At 48.2% G+C, this 24,628-nt stretch overlaps 1 protein-coding gene across 3 annotated transcripts in view; it reads right to left on the bottom strand.

The window, feature by feature from the left end:
• Positions 1-24,628, bottom strand: part of VSTM2B (V-set and transmembrane domain containing 2B) — a 48,868-nt gene that overhangs the window by 17,587 nt on the left and 6,653 nt on the right. For all 3 annotated transcript variants that reach the window (XM_053271632.1, XM_053271634.1, XM_053271633.1), the window contains exons 4-5: positions 21,384-21,413; positions 11,008-11,491 (exon numbers count right to left, since the gene is read on the bottom strand). In XM_053271632.1, the coding sequence (XP_053127607.1) occupies positions 11,008-11,491; positions 21,384-21,413 (514 nt within the window). The remainder of the gene's footprint in view (positions 1-11,007; positions 11,492-21,383; positions 21,414-24,628) is intronic.

Here is a 24,628-nt window from a genome sequence, read left to right on the forward strand (position 1 = left end):
AAACAGGGGGTTAGGGGAATCGTGAGTGCTGAAGTGCCTAAAATCGACAAAAAAGGTTACCCCCCAAAAGGTCCCCTGACCCCCGGAAATGACCCCATGACCCCGGAAATGACCCCCATGCCCCCTAAATCGGCCCTGAATCCCCCAAAATCACCCCAACCCCCTGGAAATGACCCCTGACCCCAGAAAGCAGCTGAAAAAAATTGACATTTTTTTAAATGGCGGCAACCGCCAATACTCAAGTCGCAGTTAGCAAAGGGGGTGACAGTTTGCCAGTCGCAGATACTCAAATCTGCAATTGGCAAACCCGCGGTTGGTGGGGGACAACTGTAAAAGAAAGGAAAGTGGAATATTTGGGGCACGTGATGAGACATCAGAAACATCTTCTGCAATTAATATTGCAAGGAAAGATCTAAAGCAGGAGGAGGGCAGGAAGAAGGAAAACATCATGGTTGAAAAACCTTACAGACTGGTATGGTTGAAGCACTGCATCACTGTTTAGAGAGGCAGTGTCAAAAGATCAAGTAGCCCTAATGATAGCTAACCTCCGATAGGAGAAGCAGCTAAAGAGGAAGAAGCATGCAGAAGGTTCCATGTTCCCTCCTTGGCATCTGCTACTAGAGATGGTAGTATTCCTCATTTTGATATTAAAAAATTAGACCCTCCTCTCCCATTTGATACATGAATCGGCAGAGGTGCAATAAAGGCAACTGCAGCTAGGGAGGCTGGGAGTTGTAGTCAACAACATCTGGGAATCCCTGTCCGGACCATACCTGGTGTGCATGGCACCTCACTGGATCTTCAGCAACTACTCTTTGCACCTTCCTGCCTTGAGGTTGGTGCTCTCATGGTCTAAAATGCCTCACCCTCAGTGTTCCCTGTAACAGGGATTTCCAGATGTTGTGGGCTGCAACTCCCAGCATCCCTAGCTGAAATGGCCTTTAGCTGAGGATTAGGGGAGGTGTAGTCCACATCTGGAAATCCCTGTTAAAGGGAATACGGCTCTCCAACATGGGCTGCAATATATCCTTCCAGCAATGAGTCCAGAACTCAAATGGTTTGTTCAGGTGTCCCCTATTCCCAGAATATAAGAATTGACAAGAACACAGAAGGGTGAGAGATTAGATCAGACTAGATAATCTGGGGAGGGGCTCTTGCCCTAACAGACATATCTGACCTGCTCTTTTAGCTGCAAACGTTTATGCCCATCTGTCCATGTGGCACTGTGCCCACCAGACGTTGATCTGGCTGTTTCATTAGGACATATGCACTTTTTAAACTCACAGGCAGGCGACATAAGGCTAAAGCAATCGGCTATGCAAGAAGGAGGATTTATTTTTTACCTACCAGGTGCCAAGGAAAGCTAGAATGCGTTATGATGCCTGTACCAAAGTATAAGATGGCGTCACTGTAAGATATACTACCGGACTTATTTATGCATGAATTGCCCCCTTTGCTAAGCAGGGTCCACGCTGGTTTGAATTTGAATGGAGAGACTACAGGTTGAGTATCCCTTATCCGAACTGCTTGGGACCAGAAGTGTTCCGGATTGCGGACTTTTCCGGATATTGGAATATTTGCATACTGTAATGAGATATCTTGGGCATGGGATCCAAGTCTAAACACGAAAGGTTACTGTACAGTGTATTTTTAATTTTTTTTTAGGTTTTATTTAAAGTATAAAAACAAATAAGCTTTGAATTTACGATAACTACAGGTAGCTGTAAATGTTATGAAAACGAATTGTGAGAAAATTTTCAACGCAATGATGTTGCGGGCTCGTGATGTGGTGGTTTCCGGATTTTGGAGCATTCTGGATTTCGGATGTCTGGATTAGAGATACTCAACCTGTATATGTGTGAGCACTGTAAGATATTCCCCTTAGGGGATGGGGCTGCTCTGGGACAAGCATCTGCCTGCTTGAATGACAAAAGTTCCAAGTTCCCTCCGTGGCAGCATCTCCAAGATAGGGGCTGGGAGAGACTCCTGCCTGCAACCTTGGAGAAGCCGCTGCCAGACTGTGAAGACAATACTGAGCTAGATGGACCAATGGTCTGACTCAGTATATGGCAGCTTCCTATGTTCCTATGACCCTCTGTTGCAGTTTCCTGCACTGAATACAACGAATGCGACAAATATCTGTATACCGCTTTTCAACCAAAATTCCCAAAGCGGTCTACATATAAATAAATATATATATATAAATAAATAAAATGGCTCCCTGTCCCCCAAGGGCTCACAATCTAAAAAAGAAACACAAGATAGAACCAGCCACAGCCACTGGAGGGATGCTGTGCTGGGGACGGATAGGGCCAGTTGCTCTCCCCCTGTTCCATAAAGAGAACCACCACTTTCAAAAGGTGCCTCTTTGCTCAGTTAGCAGGGGGAGCTGGGGTGGGACTAGAAGACCGCGAAGGACCCTTCCCATTTAAAACCCTACTATTCTAAGTCCACAGCAGGGCACGAAGGCAAGAGTCTTGCTGTCTGTTTGTTTTCCCCTGCCAAGATTTGCTTTCCCTCTTGCTTCCTCCCCGGGGAAGCGCACGTGATGGAAAATTCCTCCTCCTTCCTTAGGGAAACATGCACACTTCGGCTGCTTTGTCAGTCTATGCTGTAGCAACTGCCATGTCGAGGACTGGCCCCAGAGGACAAAAAGAAAGCTGTGTGCCTGCATGCCCCCACCCCCAAGGAGGAAGAGACACATCGCATGGGGCTTCAATGCTCTCTCTCAAGCCTGTTCATCTGTCACACTCAGTCGCTTCGATAGGGACAGAGGCGGCCTCTTGCCCTATATTTGCTGAAGGAAGTGGTGACCAAGTCACAAATTAAGCCCGGCTCAAATATGTTGTGACAGTTTATGACAATGTACAGCTGCAGCCCTCTCGGTATTGCAGGCCAGATCCTGCGCCACTGGATGTCCCCGGTTGTCCCCACGAGTGAACTCTGTCTCTGTTGGTTTAGGAAGTATTTTTCTCTGGTTTCTTTCTGCTTGTGGAAGCCGGTTAGGATAAATCTGACAGAACCCCCAAATACTGCAGCAGTGAGAATTGGGATCCAAAGGGGCCCGCCCATGGACCGACATCTCCTCCCCTTCACAGAGGTCTGTTTCTAACTTAGTGGAAGAGCTTTGCGCGATAAAAGCAACCCCAGATCTTCCATTTTGTGCCAATTTTTGCATAAGCTCTTTTCAAAACCGTTCTATGGGTCAGTGATGTATATCTAGAGCAGGGCTGCTCAACTTCGGCCCTCCTGAAGATGTTGGCCTACAATTCCCATAATCCCAGGCTATTGGCTACTGTGCCTGGGGATTATGGGAGTTGTAGTTCAAAAACAGCTGGGGGGCCGAAGTTGAGCAGGCCTGATCTAGAGCCTATAGCATCCTTATTCACCATGTTTCACATACTGTAGTTGCAAGCAGTGTTCCCTCTAAGAGGGATCCCCAGACATTGATGACTACAACTCTCAGAATCCCCGGCTGCAATGGCTTTTGCTTGGGAATTATGGGAGTTGTAGTCAACAACAGCTGGAGAGCCAAGGTTGCTTGCCCCACGTCAGGCCTGCTCAACTTAGCCCCCCCCCAGCTGTTTTTGAACTACAACTCCCATAATCCCCAGCCACAGTGGCCAATAGCCAGGGATTATGGGAACTGTAGGCCAACATCTGCAGGAGGGCTGAAGCTGAGCAGAACTCGAGATAATCTAGCGCTATCCCCAGGTATACTATGGTTGGGGTACTCAAACTTAGGCCCCCAACTGTTGTAGGGCTATCACAACCATGATCCCCAGCCAAAGGCCAGTGTGTCTAGGGATCATGGGAGTTGTAGTCCAATAACATCTGGGGAACCACCTTTGCGAACCCTGGTATGGTGAGATGTTTTCTGCTAGCACGCATGGACGAGTTCTCCAGAAGACCACCCAGTTCCCCCCGCCTTCTGCTCATCATCATTTGTTGATGTCTACCTTTTTATCTAAGTGATCCTTGGAACAAACCTGTAATGAAGGTTGGCATCATTATCCCTGTGTTGCAGGTAGAAAGGGGTTAAGGGAAGAGAACGTAGCTAGTCCCGAGGACAACTCGTGAATTTTGCTCGCTAGCACGAGATTTGAACCCGGCAACTTCCTAGTTCACGTTTAAGCCACTGCATTACACCAGGGCTGCAGAGCTTTGCTCTTCTATTTGTTGTGAGACTACAACTCCCATCATCCCCCATCACACTGGGCAATAGTCAGGGATGATGAGAGTTGTAATCCAGGATCTTCAGGAGGGCCAGCATTGTGTAGGGGTTCCCAACTCTGGGTGCCAAGATGTTGTGGGACTACAACTCCCATCATCCCCATCACACTGGGCAATAATTAGGGATGATGAGAATTGTAATCCAGGATCTGAAGGGGGGCTAGTGTTGTGTAGGGGTTCCCAATCCTGGGTGCCAAGATGTTGCAGGACTACAACTCCCATCATCCCCCTATGGCTGAAGCCATGTCTGGGGATGATGGGAGCTGTAGTCCAGCAACATCCAGGCACCCAAGTCTGGGAACTCCTGCACTACACCATCGCTCACATGAGAGACTAAATTGTTAAAAAGGCAGTTAAGACACACTTGTTCACCCAGGCTTTTAATTAGATTCACAGTTTTTAATAGGTTTTAAAAAAATTTAACATGTTTTAATTCTGTTTTTATTTGTACTATTTTATTTTATTGTAAACTGCCCAAGACACAGGTTTTGGGCAGTATATAAAGTTTTTAAACAAAAAACACACACCAATAAATAAGGCTCTTGTTCTTAAAATAAGGGCCTTCCTGTAGATCTGGGACTACAACTCCCATCATCTCTGACTACTGGCCACTGTAGCTGGGGATGATGGCAGTTGTAGTCCAATAACAACTGGGTGGATAAAGTTAGGCATCCCTGGTCTAAACAGAACCGGCTAGGAAAATGAAAGTAACTACAGGACACTTAAGTGTGGAGTCTTCAGCTTTATATTTAATCCTATAAATCCCAAAAGAACTACTATATTAGTACTATTATAATACTTCTAATAGTACTATTATAGTATTATAATAGTGCTATTATAGTATGTTATAGTATAATGCTTATAACTATTATATTACAATAGTTATTATAATGAGTACCCAGAATGTTGGGGGCAATATGCTACATCATTGTAAACCGCTTAGAGAGCTTCGGCTATAGAGTGGTATATAAATGTAAGTGCTATTGCTATTGCTATTGCTACTATTGCAGTACTTATCATAATACTATAATAAACTACAATAGTAGTAATAACAGGCAAGAGATGCTTGTCTTCTGATGAGCCTTCTGATGTTCAGGCTTCTCAAGGCACATAAATCAGTGATCGTTTTTCTTCTTCATAGTTCTATCCAGATTTATTGACAAGGGTGGCTGAGAGTACGGGTGTGCACAAAACCAAGTTGCCCAGTTGGGTTTGAGTCCGGATCGGACTCGAACCGGACATGTTTGGTTGTGGCACCCCCGAACCCCTCGGTTCGGTTTGGGAGGGTCGTGATGTTAAAAAATGTTTTTCAAAAGATTGCTCATCCCCTCTGGGGAGTGCTGACCCGGCCAAGGGGTCTCCTGAGGTACCCCCTCCCGCTGCCAGCCTCCGTTTATGCCCATATCACTGGGTTTAGGCAGTTTTCAGCTCATTCCAGGCTTGCCCTCCATTGAGGCAGCCATTTTGGAGGCTGCTGTGCATACCCAATGGGTCTCTGTGTGGCTGGAGGAGCGCCCCCCAGAGGAGGTGAGTAAATTGTTTTTTTAAAAAACCATCAACCTAGAACCCCCTGAACAGGCCGTGTGTGTGTATATGTGTGTTTCGGTCTGAACCATCAAACCGAACCAGAATCGAACCTGTTCGGACACCCCTAGCTAAGAGTACATTGCAAATAGCCAGTTCCCTGTGCCTGATATTCTACCAACTCCCCTTGAGAAGTTTTCATCACATTCTTACGCTCTATTCTTAACCACACCGTTACCTGGAAACAAATTCGCTTTGAAAGCAGGTGGACTTACGACTGATCCCTGTTAGTTTGGGATCGGGGTGCTATAAACAAAATATGCCATATTTAAAAACCCATAAAGGGTTAAAAACCCAGTTGCCCCAGAAAGAATTCTTACCAGCAAGAATGGTGTGAAAATCTGAGTGCCCTGTCCAGGCAATGTTAGGAATGGGACAGAGATCTGCCCACTAGTTTTATTTATTATTATTATTTATTTATTACATTTATATCCCGCTCTTCCTCCAAGGAGCCCAGTGCGGTGAACTACATACTTAAGTTTCTCTTTCACAACAACCCTGTGAAGTAGGCTAGGCTAAGAGAGAAGTGACTGGCCCAGAGTCACCCAGCTAGTTTCATGGCTGAATGGGGATTTGAACTCGGGTCTCCTCGGTCCTAGTCCAGCACTCTAACCACTACACCACTTCAGCATGTATATAAGAACACGTTTTGCTTCCTACAAATGACTGAGGATCTGCATTGTACTAGTGCTGGAAATTCATCACCATCACAACAGCCTTGTAAAGTAGGTCAGCATCATCTTCATATTGCAGATTATGGAGATACAGCCCTAATCAGTGGTGTAGTGCTGTAGGGATGGGCAGGGATGCAGTCCCGATATTCCCCCCGCCCCCAGGGTCTCAGCAGGGACGCAAAGCCCTTGGCTTTCTAACTGGAAATGATAAATGATGCTCTTGTTATTCCATTGATAAATGATGCTCTTGTTGTCTTAGGAAGCTGCCTTATACTGAGTCAGACCCTTGGTCCAGCAAGCTCAGTACTGGCACTGACTGGCAGCAGCTCTCCATGGTTTCAGGCAGGAGTCTTTCCCAGCCCTACCTGGAGATGCTGCCAGGGATTGAACCTGGGCCATCAGAATGCACTTCCTATGGTGGACTACTTTTAATTTAATTTACACATTTTTTTTATATCCCGCTCTTCCCCCAAGGAGCCTAGAGTAAGTACTACATACTTAGGTTTCTCCTCACAACAACCCTGTGAAGTAGGTTAGGCTGAGGGAGAAGTGACTGGCCCAGAGTCACCCAGCAAGTCTCATGGCTGAATGGGGATTTGAACTCAGGTCTCCCCGGTCCTAGTCCAGCACTCTAACCACTACACCACGCTGGCTCTCATAGTGTGTCAGGACATCCTAAAATGAGTGACAGGGAATGCCTACTGAAATGCATTGGTTCCTTCCAAATGGCCATGGAATGCATGAAATTTCTGGATGGCCAACAGCCATTTGGGAATTCCATGCATTCCTATGGCCATTTGGAAGGAACTAGCGCATTTTACTAGGCATTCCCTGTAATTCATTCTAACACCCCGCCCCAGAGCAGGTCTGCTCAATTTAGGCCCCACTCCCTGGCTGTTTTTGAACTACAACTCCCATAATCCCCAGCCACATTGGCCAATAGCAGGGATTATGGGAATTGTAGGCCAACATCTGCAGGAGGGCCGACGCTGAGCAGCCCTGCCCTTTCTTGTAACACAAGCCCCCAAATTATTGCATCTAACTAAGTGAGGGGTGTGGCCATGGGGATGGGTGTGGTTATTAGGGTGGGTGTGGCTATGGGGGCTGTCACAGAGAGCACCTGCACTTCTGAATTCGTGACTACATCACTAGCCCTAATCATGTGTTATATTCAATGTATGCACAATCTGTGTGTAGTTCAGATCTGTATGCACATTACTCAGTGTATATGCAAAAGTACACTTCCTGTCCGTACCCTGCATTTGAGGGCTTGCACCTAGGTTCACTTTCAAAATGATCTGCATGTACTAATGTGTTCCCCAGCACAGCACTACAGTACCTCCAGTTACCGCCAGTTCGTTTGGTGGCAACTCAGAGGTGGGCCTTCTCTGTAGCTGCCCCCGGGACTGTGGATGGCACTCCCAGCAGAAATTCGTAACCAGAATTCATTGCTGGCCTTCAGGGGAGCCCTTAAAACCTCGAAACCTCTCTGTTCAGCTGGCCTTCCAGGGTTTTTAATTTGCTGTAAATTGTTTTTAACTGCTGTAAATGTTCAGCCTGGTTCTCCAGGGTTTTTTAACTGTTTACATGTTGTTAACTGTTAATTAGTTTTATGCTGTTGTTATAGTTTTGTTTCTAATTGTTAATTGATTTTTGGAAGGGGGGGACATAGAAATCAAATAAATAAATACCGTATTTTATGGACTATAAGACTCACTTTTTTCCTCGAAAAATATCCGCCAAAATTCAGGAGCGTCATATGTTTCAACAGTTTAATATGTTAAAACTCTGAAAAACTGGATTAAAATTAAGGTGCGTCTTATTGTCCGTAGCGTCTTATAGTCTGTAAAGTATGGTAAATAAGAAAGATCGCTTCATGTTCACAAGGGAAGCAATGATAAAACGACATCTCTATACAAGTTCAACGTAATCCCTGCTCTTGCAAAGTGAGATTTGGGCTGGAGGCTTCACATGAATCCACTGATGTATTCACACATTCAAAAAGGGCGCTCTACATGACCGCCCCCAGAGCCACACCCACTCTGACAAAAATGCCCCATGGCCATACCCATCTCAATGGCCACACTCCTCACATAAATTCAACAAGTTGGGAGGGGGGGGTTTCATGTCAATTCCAGGGAATGTACTAGAATGAATGACAGGGAATGCCCACCGAAATGCACTGGTTCCTTCCGAATGGCCATGGAATGCATTGAATTTCCAATTGGCCGGGGCATTCCTATGGCCATTTGGAAATAACCAGTGCATTTCAATGGGCATTTCCTGTCATTCATTTTAGTATGTCCTGACACTATTATTATTATTTTTATTATTATAACATTTATATCCTGCTTTTCCTCCAAGGAGCCCAGAGCGGTGTACTACATACTTAAGTTTCTCCTCACAACAACCCTGTGAAGTAGGTTAGGCTGAGAGAGAAGTGGCTGGCCCAGAGTCACCCAGCAAGTCTCATGGCTGAATGGGGATTTGAACTCGGGTCTCCCTGGTCCTAGCCCAGCACTCTAACCACTACACCACACTGATTCCCACTAGTCCACCATAGGACTTGCATGCTGACAGTCCCAGGTTCAATCCCTGGCAGCATCTCCAGGTAGGGCTGGGAAGGACTCCTGAAACCATGGAGAGCCGCTGCCAGTCAGTGTAGACAGTACTGAGCTCAGTGGACCAATGGTCTGACTCAGTATACGGCAGTTTCCTATGTTCCTAAGAAAGGGAAAATGGTAATGAATGGCTGGAATAGCAAGAGCAGCGCATTATTTCCATGTAGAAAGCCAAGGGCTTTACGTCCCTGCTGAGACCCTGGAGGGGGGAAAGTTATCGGGACGGCATCCCTGCCCGTCCCTGCAGCACAACACCATGGCATGAATCACATCTCACACTCAAGCAGTGCGATCTTGTGTATGTTATGCGTAATGAGCTGACTTCCAGGTAAGTGCTCAGAACCCCACTTACAAGGCTGTTTGACGCCGTAAGACTTAACATGCAAAAAGGTCCTGCGTGTCACTTCACCAGCTCTCAAGGAGGAAGCAGAAGGGCCCTTAAACTAAAGCACACACAGCACAATAATGCCATTGTGAGAAACACTCAGAAAAAGGTCAACAGCTTTCAAACATCACATGGTGGAGAAGAATCTATTTCTTAAAAAGACAAATATATCTGTATTTAGGTTCAAGAAAATAAATGTATAGGAGCAGAGACACCAAGTCCTTACGTTCTGTCTTTTGCTAAATTATTTTTTGCCTGCTTACGTAAGGGTGGATTCTCAGAAACTTTACACAAATCCAGCGACTCAGTCTAAGAAGTAAAGCATATCCCTTAGGTCAGGGTTTCTTAACCTTGGGCCCCCAGATGTTGTCAGACTGCAACTCCCATTATCCCCAGACATGGCCTCTGTGGCTGAGGATGATGGGAGTTGTAGTCCAAAACCATCTGGGGGCCCAAGGTTAAGATACCCTTCCTTAGGTCTTTCAAGAAAAGATTCTGCTGGAAGGCAACTACAGCTGGGGATGATGGGAAATGTAGTCCAATGACCGCTGGAAAGACCCTGCCCCGCCCCCCCGCAAGCCACCACAAATGAAATTTGAGGCACCACAAAGGATTGTGAGAAATGACTGGACCTCTCTCCCCACAAAGCCAGCAGTTGTGTCCTGCATGAATCAAGCTGCAGAGGAATACTTTTTTTAAAAAGAGGCCAGTGTGCATCACAAGAGGCTTCCAAACTGGCAGCTACGTGTGTGATGGGGAGGCAAGAAATAATGGAAATTGGGGGGTGGGACTGTAGCTCAGAGGAAGAGCATCCACTCTGCATGCAGAAGGTTCCAGGTTCGTTCCCTGGCAGCATCTCCAGGTGAGGCTGGGAAAGACTCCTGCCTGAAGAGCTGCTGCCTGTCAGCGTACACAATACTGAGCTAGATGGACCAAGGGTCTGACTCTGGCAGCTTCTTATCTTTTGGGGATGGGGTCATAGGTCAGCGGAAGAGACCTTGCTTCGCATGCAGAAGGTCCCAGCTTCAATCCCCGGCAGGTAGCGTTCGGAAAACCTTAGAGAGCCGCTTCCAGTAGAGGATACTGAGTTAGATAGACTCGGGATAAGGCAATACGTGCATAGAGAGGAGGGACCACCTTAGCTCAGTGGCAGAATACGTGCTACGCATGCAGACAGTCCCAGATTCAATCCTGGGCATCTCCAGGCAGGGCTGGGAAAGGTTGAAACCTGAAACCTTGGCGAAGCCGCTGCCAGTCAGTGCCCACAATAGTGAGGCAGCGGGGACCTCCAGTGACCGGACTGGCAGCTCAAAAGCCTGGGGCGGGGGCGAGAAAGAAGACCCAAGGCGCCACCCAGGCTGCTGTGCCCAAGACAGCCTCTAGAGGTCACTACCGGGCCAGAGCCGCACACACACCACCCACGCCCGCTTTGCAGGCAGCCGAGCCGCCCCGCAGCCCGCTCCCTGCGCTGCCGCCGCGCCCCGTCGGGTGTCGCTGCGCCTCCACCTACCTGATCCGTGCTGCTGGCGGAGGATGGTGGCTTTGCCCGGAGGAGGCGAGGCCGAGGAGGCGGCCGCCGCCGCCGCCGCCGCCGCCATAGTCGTGGTGCTGGACGAGGAGGACGAAGAGAACGACGAGGCGGCGCCGGGCGGGGAGGAGGCTGCCGAGGAGGAGGAGGCGGCGGCGGCGGCGGCTGCTTCTGCGCCCTGCGCCGGCAAGAGGCGCTTGTCCCCCAGGCCGGGCTCGGCCGTGGCTCGCCCCGACGGGCTGGCCCTGCGCGGACCGCTGCTCTGGATGTGCGAGACCGCCTCGGCCGCCTGCACGTCGGGCGGGGCGAAGCGGGCCAGGACGCGCAGCAGCGCCTGGGCTTTGTGCTCCTGCGTGTCCTCGTCGCCGTAGTCCGACACGCGGCACTCGTAGACGCCCTCGTCCTGCCGCCGGACCCCCGACAGCCGCAGCCGGTGCGAGATGTCGTTGCCCTGCACGCGCACCGTCTGGAAGAGAAAGCGCCCTTAGCCCGCCGCCCCGCCCGCCCTGCCGTTACGGGGGCGGCATGGGCGGGCAGGCACCCCCCCCCCACACACACGTGGCTTGAGCCTCCCCCCGCTTTCAAGGGGTGGCTCCGGAGGGGGGCCATGGGTGGGCAAGCACCCCCCCCCATTTGCCTCGAGCCCCCCATTTCCCCTCCAGAGGGGGCATGGATGGGCAACTCCCCCCAACGTGGCTTGAAACCCCCCCCATTTTAAGCAGTGGCTCCATACAGGGGGCATGGGTGTGCACATACCCCCCCTTCCCCCAACTAGGGTCTTGACCACCCCTCCCCTCATTTCTGCTTCAGCTGGCCCACCCATAAATCCACTTTGTCCCTTCGCGCCCCCCCCCCCCCATTTTTTCTGGCATCGTCATTGCATTTCAAGCAAATGCAGAGATCTCATTCCTGGACATGCTGGAATGATATGTGTGTGTGGGGGGGGCGGACAACGGACCCCCTTGCCCTCCCTAAACTGTGCCTCTGTCTCTCTCTGCAGGGGTGCATCTCCCCCCACAGCATCTGAGGAGCGCCTTGTCACTGTTCTGAGCTCCCTCCCAAACATGCCTTTCTCTCCCACCCCCCACCCCATCTTCCCTCTCCCTTAACATTTTTGTGAATTGCCCCGCCTTATGTGCCGCCCTGCTTCTCCACCACACAGCCCATGAGTTGGTGCACACAACAAAGCCAGATCTCCCACCCCCACTGAATACCGCCCCCCAGCCTTCTGAGCAAACGCACACACACATGCTAGACTCCCCCCCACCAAACAACTGTGGCACCCAGATGACACCCTTGGGCATTGGAGGCGTTCACATAAACACACCAGTTCTCCAGCCGGGGGCCACGTGTATGCGCATCGTTTCTAATTCATGTGCAAACACTTCCCCCCCAGACGAGTAATGCAACCTGCATTCTCCACTGCAGCGTTACACGTATGTGCATTGTCTGCTGCCAGGATGCGAGGAACTGGACAGTATCCAAGCAAGATGCCCACAAGAGATATCCTTGCAATCACAGCCTTGTTCTCCAAGAGCTGTTTGCACATGCGCACACACAGACACTGGAAGCTGGCCATACACACTCAGAACACACAGAGGTGCGTTTAGGCATGGGATGGGGATCCATGGCTTCCTGCCTCCTGGGCCGGCCTGGGCAAGTATTAAAAAAAAATTATGGGTGGGGGGACTCCGAAGCCCTTCCGCCTCAGATCCAGGCACCAAAAATACCTTGGTGCGCCCCTGCACACAATCAGTGTTCCTTCTAAGGTGTGCGCATGTGCGCACACTTGCATGTTCTTTGATGTCCGCTCCGTTCATTTTAGATCCTGCTCAGGTTGAATCTGGAAGGTCCCATTCTGAATGCACATGCGCACACACTGCCTTGATACTGCTGCCCAGAACAAAACTCATTCCACACAGAGATGAGAAAAATTAGAAGACTGCACACAATTCCAGAAGGGAACTAGTCTGAAACAGACACCAAGGGTGTAGCTATAGTTGAAAGAGGGCTGACAGATACCATAAAGGTAAAGTGTAACGTCGGTGTCCACTCCTGGTGACCACAGAGACCTGTGGTTTTTCTTTGGTAGAATACAGGAGGGGTTGACCATTGCCTCCTCCCGTGCAGTATGAGATGATGCCTTTCAGCATCTTCCTGTATTGCTGCTGCGTGATATACCAGCGGGGATTCGAACCAGCAACCTCTTGCTTGATATCATGGTGCATCATAGAATTCTCTGCCGTGGGATATGGTGATGGCCATTGGCCACTAGCTTGGATGGCTTTAAAAGGGGCTTAGGCCAGGGGTTCCCAATCTGTGGTTCTCCAGAGGTTGTGGAACCATTTGTGGCTGGGGATGATGGGAGTTGTAGTTCAACAACCTCTGGAGGACCACAGGTTGGGAACCCCTGGCTTAGGCATAATTGATGGAGGAAAGGTCTATCAATGGCTTCTAGTCTGGAGGCTATAGGGCCACCTGCAGCCTTGGAGGTGAGTTCCCTCTAAATAGCAATTTAGGGGAGCAACAATACAGCAGGAGAGGGGGCATTTCCCTCCTGCCTGTGGGCTTCTCAGATGCATCTGGTTGGCCACGGTGCCTTGGGCCTGATCCAGCAGGGCTGTTCTTGGGAGGACGTGCGGGCCACTGGTTGAGAAACAGCCCAGTCTTCTTTCCTCCTGCTTCCTTGCCTCAATGGCAGGGTCCTTATCAGTATGGTGAGTGTATGTGATATTCTTTGCACAGCAGCAAGAGAGACATGCTGATAATGTTTGGCTTTTCACCATGCCCATATAGTCCTGCGGCAAAGACATGGTCTGGGCTCTGAAGACCTCTTCAGAGCATTCACAGATTTTAGAGAGCTCTAAGTCCTACTCACATGTTATGTTCAACACTTGTACAGCGAGTGTACAGAGGTACAGATCTGTATGAAAGTACCGTTATTCACATATTACAAGGGGTGTCGCCAAAGACTGCGGCCTGATTATGGAGGAGTAGTGCCAGACTTATGATTTTTTAAATCACAGGATATACCTATGAATGGGAGACTAGAAGTGTGAGTGTTATAAGATATTCCTTTCAGGGGAAGGAGCTGCTCTGGGAAGAGCAGAAGGTTCAAATTCCCTCCCTGGCAGCATCTCCAAGACTGGACTGAGAGAGATTCCTGCCTGCAACCTTGGAGAAGCTGCTGCCAGTCTTTGTAGACAGTACTGAGCTAGATAGACCAATGGTCTGACTCAGTATATGGCAGCTTCCTATGTTCCATATTTTTACACACCCAGTTTCAGCTTCAAACATTAATTATTTTGTCTAGCTATCGGTCCTGAAAGTTGACCATATCCAACGAAAGCCAAACAATGGAAAAGGTGGAAGCCAGAGCTGCCAAAGGGGTTACAGCCAAAGGACATTCACAAGGATATGGTGGAGACACTAAGGGAGGATGCCCCTTCATAGAGCACAGTCAAAAAACTGGGCAGCTGAATTCAATTGGGGTAGAACCAGCATTGAGGATGCCCCTAGGTCAAGCAGACCAAGTGACATTGTACACCAAGAAATAGTCAACAGTCAACCAAGAAATGGTCATGCAGGACAGATGATTGACTGTCAGATTAGTGAAGGTCTGGACATTTCTAAAACAACAGTTGACTGCATTTATTTGTGCATTACATTTCTATATAAATTTCTATTATCACAGAGCATTTTGAGATGAGACAGATCTGCCCAGTGGGTCCCCAAACTTCTCACACCAGATCAGAAACTTGGTAGATGGAACATGTCAATCTAGTGTTGTTTATGGCCAATCCAGATGGATTCTAAGAGTGTGCACACCAAATCATGGTGTGGAGTGGCCTACCAAATCATCATGAGCTCATCCTGTTGTGTTCTGGGTCCTCCCCAGCTCAGTGAGGATGTAACTGGCTGTCCTGTGCCTTCCTCCAACAATCTACAGTAACAGAACCTGCCACCTCCCATCACAAAAGCAACAGAAGGATCAGAACTCTGATCCAAATATCAAGGCACTAGACACAAATGATAAAGCCACCTAATGGCACAGTGGGGAAGTAACTTGCCTAGGGAGCAAGAGGTTGCCGGTTCAAATCCCCGCTGGTATGTTTCCCAGACTATGGGAAATTCCTATATCAGGCAGCAGCGATATAGGAAGGTGCTGAAAAGCATCATCTCATACTGTGTGGGAGATGGCAATGGCAAACCCCTCCTGTATTCTACCAAAGACAACCACAGGGCTCTGTGGTCGCCAGGAGTCGGCACCGACTCAACAGCACAACTTTATCTTAGGCACTAATTATTTATCCCTACAATATACGCATCCCATCGTCTTTTCATCCCAGGATCATGGCAATGGCATATTCATCATTCTCGTTGCTCCCTTCAATCAGAAATCTGTGGTCGATTCTACAGAGCGGTGCAATTAAACACTCTTGCAAAGAATCTCAGTGCTGGTGGCAGAGGCGTATCTAGGGAAAATAGAGCCTAGGGCAAGCATTGAAATTGCGCCCCCTGTCCAAACATCTGACACCCATCTTTCAGATAACTTTACCATAATATCAGCTGAAAAATACAAGTCTGAAAGTCACATATAAGTCACATATCTGAATATGTGTACAGTGACTTATATTATATGTATATTTTAAATTTTTTTACCTGTAGCCCCTTTGGGGGGCTTCCTAAAGGCCATGGCTGGGGGTCTGCAAAGGTCCCCCCTCCCCCCTGCTGGCCTCTAGGGCCTCACAGGGACCATTTGAGCATGTGCAGTGGCCATTTTTAAAATTATTTATTTTTTTAAAAAATGGCAGCTGAAAACAAAATGGCCACCATGCATGCTCAAGTGGCCTCTGTGAGGCCTGGTATAGCCTAGGGCCTCACAGAGGCCATTTGAGCATGCACGGTGGCCATTTTGTTTTTGGCAGACTTTTTTTAAAAAAATTAATTTTAAGAAATGGCGCCCCCTTCAAGTGGCACCCAGGGCATGTGCCCTGCCTGCCCCACCCTAGATACGCCCCTGGCTGGTGGGCCAAAGGTTAAAATCTGCTGCCCGCTCCTCGTTTTGATCACAAGGGCTGGGGAAAGTAGCAGGATCCATGGTGGATTTGCAGAAGAGATTTTGCAGGGCAGTGTCCCTCAATACACCCCCCAAATGAAACATCTTCCCAACTAGCCTCTGCCATCCTGCTGAGCAGTAGGTCATTCATGCAAAACCCAGCATCTTTTTGTTTGCTTTCGCTAACTCATGTGTTTATCATCATCATCACATGATCCAGTTGCAGATCACTCTGAAAATATGATGAACACATCCTTGGCTGCTGAGATGAGCAGAATCTTTGCCTCCAGTGTTTCATCGGCTCAGGATGCTTCCCTATTAGGCCAGACTATAACTTCAGCTGAGCTTCTGCACATGCCTTTCAAAAGAGCTGCACATCTTCTGGACTATTCTGTCACCCAGTGAACCTCTCCGGAAGCCTTCCTCTTCCTTCTGAACAAATAATAATTTGCCCTAAAATTCCATCATTGTTCCAAAATAAATATCTGATCCCCACCTAGAGGCTTTAGGATGCATTATACACAATTAAACCCGAGTTAAAATGCACTAGATCTAATGTCAGATCCAACCTCCAAACAGAAAAATCTCCACTTCTGCCAAGTGAACACTTATTGATATTAATGCCTGTTCAGGAGGAGGAGAAATCATCTCTCAAGAAATCAGATTGCAAACCAAGAAGCGCCTTGTAGATTAAGCCGGAGCTTAATTGGGAGCCAACTCTGGGACCTGTTTGCAGTGCCAGAGATCAACAGTGGAATGTGCATTGTAATAAATGAAATGAGGGTGCCCTCAAGCATGTACAGAGTATCAATTCCTCACCAGATCCACAGAAAGGCCCCATGCACGCAACATTAGGGGGTCAGGACCAGTGTTCCCTCTGTCAGGGATTCCCAAATGTTGTTGACCACAACTCCCATAATCCCCAAGCAAAAGCCATTGAAGCTGGGGATCCTGGGAGTTGTAGTCAACAACATCTGGGAATCCCTGTTAGAGGGAACACTGGTCAGGACTTCAAAAGGAAAAGAGGTGACCAACATGCCCTCTAACAGGGAATCCCAGATGTTGCAGAGTACAACCCTCAGCATTCCTAGCTGTGATGGCCTTTGGCTGGGAATGATGGGAGTTGGAGTCAACATCTGGGGTTCCCTGTTAGAGGGAACACTGGGGGTGGCTTCCAGAAGAGTTTGAGTCCTCCCTTCTCCTTTGAGGAATGTGGCTATAGTTCAGTGACTGAGTAGCTGCTTTGAACGGAAACGGTCCCAGGCTCCATTCCCAGCATCTCCAGGAAGGAGATGAATCGAGGATGGGGCCAATAGCTCAGGGGTGGAACGAGGGTTGCCCTATTCAAGCTTCCCAAATCCGGATGGCCTATTTGGCATATTATGCGCATTTGCATATCAGGCATAATGGCAAATTATGCAAATTATGTGGCAACTAATTTGCATTTATTTAATTTATTCATTTGACAGATTTGTATACTTCCGCCCCCTCCTCTGCCCTCCCATGTGATCGGATCCAGAGTAAAATCTGGGCAATCCGGTGCAGTGCATGTGAAATCCATGTAAATCCAGGAGGAATTTGGCAGCAGGGTGGAGGCGCCAAAATCCGGGGGCTACCCTAAATTCCAGGGGACATGGCAACCCTAGGTAGAACATCTGCTTTGCACAGCAAAGCTACCTGGTCGAACCCCTGGCAGCATCTCCAGGTAGGGCTGGGAGAGACTCCTGCCTGAAACCATAGAGAGCTTCTGCCAGTCAGTGTAGACATCTCCTGAGCTAGAGGGACCCAGGCACTGACATCAGGCAGCTTCCAATGTCCCTGCATAAGTACTGTGTTCCTCTACATAACACCCAGTTACAGGAACAGCTCCTTAAGAATGGAACCACTCTGTAGATCTTTCCCAAAATGACACTCTAGATCAGGTTTTCTTAACCTTGGGCCCCCAGATGTTGTTGGACGACAACTCCCATCATCCCCAGACATGGCCTTTGTGGCTGAGGACGATGGGAGTTGTAGTCCAACAACATCTGGGGGCCCAAGGTTAAGAATCTCAGCTCTAGATCGTTCCTTAACTGAACGCAATATGCCTTTGGGGGGCCATCTTTCCTCTGCCTTGAAGATTCGATCTGTCTTCCTCTTCTCCAGATCAAATATCCCACCACTGCTAGCCATTACCTCTGGCCATTTCTATCCCACCCCCGCCATCGGTGTTCTCTCGACTACAACTCCCATAACCCCCAGCCAAAGGCCATTGCAGCTGGGCATGCTGGGAGTTGTAGTGAACAACATCTGGGAATCCCTATTAGAGGGAACAGTGCCCCCCCGACCTCAATACTCCCGAGCACTGGGTCATTCCACTCATCCAACATCAAGCACCGGCCACTGATTCTGTCTCCATCTCCCCTTCATTAAATGCATCTCTCTGCTGCTGTCAACAACCAGCCGCTAATCTCAGGCTTGCCCCTTCCAGCAATCATGCATGGAAAATGTATAGCCTGTCTAAACTCAACCCCCATGTGCCGGGCCCCTAATCCTGACCTCCTCCTCCTCCTGTGGAAAGAAATGCATCTAGCCACTCAGTCTTTATCTCTCCTTCACCAAAATAAATGCAGTTCTCTATCCTCCTTGGCAAATCAAGAGCACACGCCTGCACTTAATCCTCTGCAAAGCACACAAAATCCCAGGCGGTGAACATCGGGCCTTTTTCAGAGGGGCAAAAAATATATTTTAAAAGAGAGAGAAAGATGCATCCCAAAATTGAGCACCACTGCGTTGCCATGAGCAATCCCTAATCTCCTTCCAAAAATAGATGCATTTTTGCTGGGATATTTCGCTCTTTTTCTCCTGTCTCAAATGCAACTCAAAACACCACCTGCCTCTGCAGCACAGTCTCTGAGATCCATACCATTAACAGTCTTGGAACACGCTTGCTCCATTACCCCCTCTTGAAGGTACAAGAAGCCTGTCCTCTTTTCCATATAGCAGTCCTACCATCATTCCCAGCCACCAAGGCCATTGGCCACTATTATTATTAACAATGTTCCTCCAGTCCAGTGTTGCCTCCAGCAGGGATTCCCAGATGTTGACTACAACTCCCATAATCCCCAAGCAAAAGCCATTGCGGCTGGGGATTCTGGGAGTTGTAGACAACAACATCTGGGAATCCTTCTTAGAGGGAACACTGCCCCAGTCCCCCAGTGTTCTTGAACTACAACTCCTATTATCCCAGTGTTCTTGAACTACAACTCCCATCATTCATTAGCCAGCGTGGTGTAGTGGTTAGAGTGCTGGACTAGGACCGGGGAGACCCAAGTTCAAATCCCCATTCAGCCATGAGACTGGCTGGGTGACTCTGGGCCAGTCACTTCTCTCTCAGCCTAACCTACTTCACAGGGTTGTTGTGAAAGAGAAACTCAAGTATGTAGTACACCGCTCTGGGCTCCTTGGAGGAAGAGCAGGATATAAATATCATCATCATCATCATCATCATCATCCCCACCCATGTGTGTGGGAATGATGTGAGTTGTAGTTCAAGAACACAGGGAGACCCAACCCAAGATGGGGAACCCGTGCACAGGGATTCTCAACGTTGGGTCCCCGGATGTTATTGGACTTCAACTCCCATAATCCCCAGCTATAGTGGCCTTTGGTTGGGGATTATGGGAGTTGAAGTCCAATAACATCTGGGGACCCAGCGTTGAGAATCCCTGCTCTAAAAGGTCTTGACCAGTGTTCCCTCTAACAGGCATTACCAGACATTGTTGACTACAACTCCCAGAATTCCCAACTGCAATAGCTTTTCCTTGGGGAATATGGGAGTTGTAGTCAACAACATCTGGGAATCCCAATTGGAGGGGACACTGGTCTTCATAGCTGCACTCAAGAGTGCTGAGAATTGTGCCCGATGGGCACTACCTTGACAAGGTGGAGGGGCTTGAAAGCTTCGAGGACGCAGAGGGCTATGCTGGAGGGTCACCCAAACCAGTCATCAATCATCATCATCATCATCATCATCATCATCATCATCATCATCATCATCATCCCTGTATCCTGAGAGAAATCAATGTCTCATCCAGTTCAGTACTGAAAGTTCTAATGTGCAGTTGCTCCTCAAGGTCTTGGAACTTCCCCAGAGAAACAGGGTTTATTGTGGGTTTTCTGTGAGGCTTCAAGGTGAGTTCGAAGTTGCCCCCCAAAACCCCCACAAAAAGTGATTTTTTTTAAAAAAAAAACAGATATAAATTGGGCTACACTCCAATGAGCAATAAAACACCCAAATTGTGTGTGAAGTGCTCCCTGATAGCTCGCAGGGACTTCAGGGTCAATCTGGCCGATATGTGAACGCACCCCCTCCATTCTGGAGGAGATGCAAGCTGAAAGCCAGGTGTGGAAAAATGCCTGGACAACCTTACCTCATCATGCTACCCCAAATCCTGTTAACTGGGGAAGCGAGGGATAGAGCCTGAGACCACCTGCGTGCCAATCCTATGCTTCATCCCCTCCCTTCCAAGACTTCTTCATACTCTTAAGCTCTTTGACTGAAAACATCCTCGGCCATGTGGAGGCAGGCCATTGGCCACTCTAGCCGAGTAACATCAACTCTGACTGGCAGTGACTCTCCAAGGAACATGCCTTATACTGAGTCAGGAGGATCAGAGGAGCTAAAGTTACTCCTGGCAGGGGCATAGCAAGGTTGGAGTGGGCCCAGAGACAAGATTTTAAAATGCCCCCTACCCCCGAAGATCAGCTTATGAAGAAAAGAAATCTTAAATGAGGCTGAATAGTGGTAAAAAAAAGCATAGTATCTATCTATCTAGCCAGAATGTGGCAAGCCTATCTGCATGCAAGCATGTAGATGCTCTTCCTCTGAGCTACAGCCCCATCCCCTGAGGGGAATATCTTACAGCAGACAGCACTCACATGTAGTCTCCCATTCAAATGCAAACCAGGGCAGACCCAGCTTAGCAAAGGGGACAATTCATGCGCATGATCACAAGACCAGCTCTCCTCCCCAGAGTTCAGACAGAGGGAGATCTTTCCCAGACCCAGTCCTTGAGGCCCTTTCACTCGGGGGTTCTCAAACTTGGGTTCCAGAATCCCAGATATTGGACAACTCCCATCATCCTGAGGCTGGGGATGATAGGAGTTGTAGTTCAACCACATTTGGGAACCCAACGTTGAGAACCCCTGCTCTAAGTGATGAAACCAGAAGTTAATCTTTGGATATTCTACATGCAAAGTGTGTGCACTGGTCCCTTCCCCAAATAAAGACCACCAATACATACTGAGACGCACTTACACTGATTTTAGTTGCATCCTTGTTCGTTACCTGTAAAGGAAAAGAGGGAAACGTTAAACTGGAACTTCTGAAACACAGAACAGCTTGTCATGAATCAAACAGAAATATAGATAGATCTCTTGCCCCGAACAATTTCCCAGCCATAGATTGAACAGGGTTAATGGTGGACCACCTTGCTTTGACTGGGAATCCACTCAATTGCTTCTTAACTCACTGGGTAGGGTGTTTAGGTGAAATACAGTTGGCCTCTGTGGGTGGCTGGAATATAGTTATTGCATTTGTGACCAGATAGCAGAAGCAGCTGAGAGCTAGAGTGGCTGCAAATTGATTACATAGCAAGCAGTTACAATTCCAAAGGGATGCTTTAAATGTGAAATTGCAATGACAGGAGCTAGGAGAGGAAGCTAGTTGGTGGATGGGTCTGAAAAACTGGATTTTTGAATATTTAAATCATTAAATATCTTAAATAATACTGTTGCTCAGGGGAGTGACAGCAGGAGAGAGGGCATGCCTCTCTCTTGCCTGTGAGTTTCCCAGAGGCATCTGCTGTGAAGTTTAAAAACACACACAAACACACAACTCCCCTCTCTGCACTATAACCCCTGCTAGCTGAGCACAGAGGCACCTTTTAAAAGTGGCGATTCTCTTTAGGAACATAGGCAGCTGCCATATACTGAGTCAGACCATTGGTCTATCTACCGCAGTATTGTCCTCACAGACTGGCAGCGGCTTCTCCAAGGTTGCAGGCAGGAGTCTCTCTCAGCCCTATCTTGGAGAAGCCAGGGAGGGAACTTGGAATCTTCTGCTCTTCCCAGAGCGGCTCCATCCCCTTTTTACAGGTCTTCTTATAGAGTGGGGTTCCCAGGCTCGGCTTCCCAAAGGCGGTTGGACTACAACTCCCATCACCCACAGTGGCCAAAGGGGATGATGGGAGTTGTAGTCCAACATGACCCGAGGAGGACCCAAGGTGGGGAACTCTTGTTATAGATCAAAGTCCGTTCCCAAGATTCTGTCTCACTCTAGCAAAGGGGTCTCAAACTGCGTCAGAGTTTCGAACTGTGACAGGGGTCTACAACCCATCCATTGCTGGACTACAACTCCCATTGTCCACAGTCCCAATGGCCAGGAGACAAGGATTATGGGAGTTGTAGGCCAACATCTACAGGAAGGCCACAGTTTGAGTCCCCTCAAGGAACTGAAGCAAGGAGGCGAATGATGTTGCAAGCCTGCTCAATTTAGGCCCCCCCAGCTGTTTTTGAACTACAACTCCCATAATCCCCAGCCACAGTGACCAATAGCCGGGGATTATGGGAGTTGTAAGCCAACATCTGCAGGAGGGCCGATGTTGAGCAGCCCTATGCAGATAGAAGCAGGCTTGATTCACTGTGACTCTTATTCAATTAATTATCAGTCAATAAATGAATAAATAATATATCACTACATATGTGCTCAGAGAGGAGGAGAAGGAGGCTACTGTTCTCGGGACTCACGGGACACATCTAACAGGAGGCTAAAGCATCTTCTCTGCATGCAGAAGATCCCCGGTTCAATCCCTGGCAGCATCTCCAGGTCGGGCTGGGAAAGACTCTGGCCTGAAACCTTGGAGAGCCACTGTGAGTCAGTGTCGACAGTACTGAGCGAGATGGACCAAGGGTCTGACTCAGCATACGGCAGCTTCCTGTTCCCTAGTCACCGGGAGTCATTTTAGCTCCTCCGATCCAAAGTTATTTGAGCATACCAGTTTCCTTGCCCCTGGAGACGTGAGTTTTGGGTGGTCTAAAAATATGCTAAACAGATAAAAATAAATAAATAAATAAATATATATATATAAATATACAAGGGAGCGGCGGCCATTTATTCCTACCGGGGAAAGGAAAGGCTCATTGGAACTGCAACTGGAGCAAAGCCATCCACCAGATGCTCTTTGCCAAGAGGATCGGCATGAGGCGTGCAACAGTGTGTTCAGGGACTCATTGCACTCCCCTCCTCGGGCCCCTCCGCCCTGCATAGGTCCTTCCACACAGCACACTGCCTGTCATCACAACGGACATTTCGCTCGTTCCTATTCACCAGTGGAAGCTGCAGAGGCTCAGTGGCTGATTTTTTTTTTTTTTAAAAAGCCTTCTTTCCCCGCTGCAAAACCTCATCTGGCTGAGTAAAGAAGCCGTAAGACCTAACCTGCTTCCTTGTAACCTGTTCTCCCTTGCCTACATTTTAATTATCACATGCCAAAGCAGAGATAAATCACCCCACTGCAGGTAATCCTGTAGTGTCTCCAGGGGGGTGGACATATGCCCAGGTCTCATCCTACAAGAGCAGAGTTCTGGTGGGGGGGGGGGGAAGGGAAGCTAACCGCCATAATGAATCATCGGTATGGAAAAGTTCATCATTATATCCAACAACTTTTCCCTTGGTTTGTTTATCTGGCTGTCAGAGGAGCACGAAGGAAATACTAGATTGCGAGCAATGCAGAATCAAGATATATACATATTAACAGATCCCGTCTAACTGGGCAAAGAGGTACCTTTTAACGTGGTGATTCTCTTTATTTAGCAGGGGGAGAGTAACTGGCCCTGTCCACTCCCAGCACAGTACTTCCAGTGACTGTTGCTGGTGTCTATCTTATGGTTTCTTTTTAGACTGTGAGCCCTTTGGGGACAGGGAGCCATCTTATTTATTTATTATTTCTCTGTGTAAACCACTCTAAGCTATTTTTGGAAGGGCGGTATAGAAATCGAATTAATAATAATAATAATAATAATAATAATAATAATAATAATGGCCATTCCAAGTACTGTGTGGCAGTACCTGAGTGATACACGTATGCAGACACCAGTTGGTCGCATTCTCAAGTGACATTTCAGGTGTCCACTTAAATCAGGGGGTCTGAAGTGTTCTGGATAATAACCATCCATTCCTAGTGTTTCAAGTTGAGTCTGCATGCTTATATTTAGTCCTTTTGGTTGTCCTATTTCTCTCACCCTTAGTTATATCAGGATGTCACCTTGTTGTCACCACTTGTGACTTCTATGCAGGTTTGGACACAAAAGAAGCAGGTGGACCAGTAGGAATATGCCTTCTCTTCTTAGCTCCACTCTTACTAGAATGAGTGCTCTGAATCCTTGTGATTATTCATGGCTGCAATGTCTCGTTGATAAATCGACCGAAAACATTTTGATTGATTTAAAAGGTGCCCCTGAACCAACAGGCAAGGGATTCTTGGCTTTTCAAAATTATCTGTAATA

Source organism: Hemicordylus capensis, chromosome 9 (genome assembly GCF_027244095.1).
Source record: "Hemicordylus capensis ecotype Gifberg chromosome 9, rHemCap1.1.pri, whole genome shotgun sequence".
NCBI classification, from domain to species: domain Eukaryota; kingdom Metazoa; phylum Chordata; class Lepidosauria; order Squamata; family Cordylidae; genus Hemicordylus; species Hemicordylus capensis.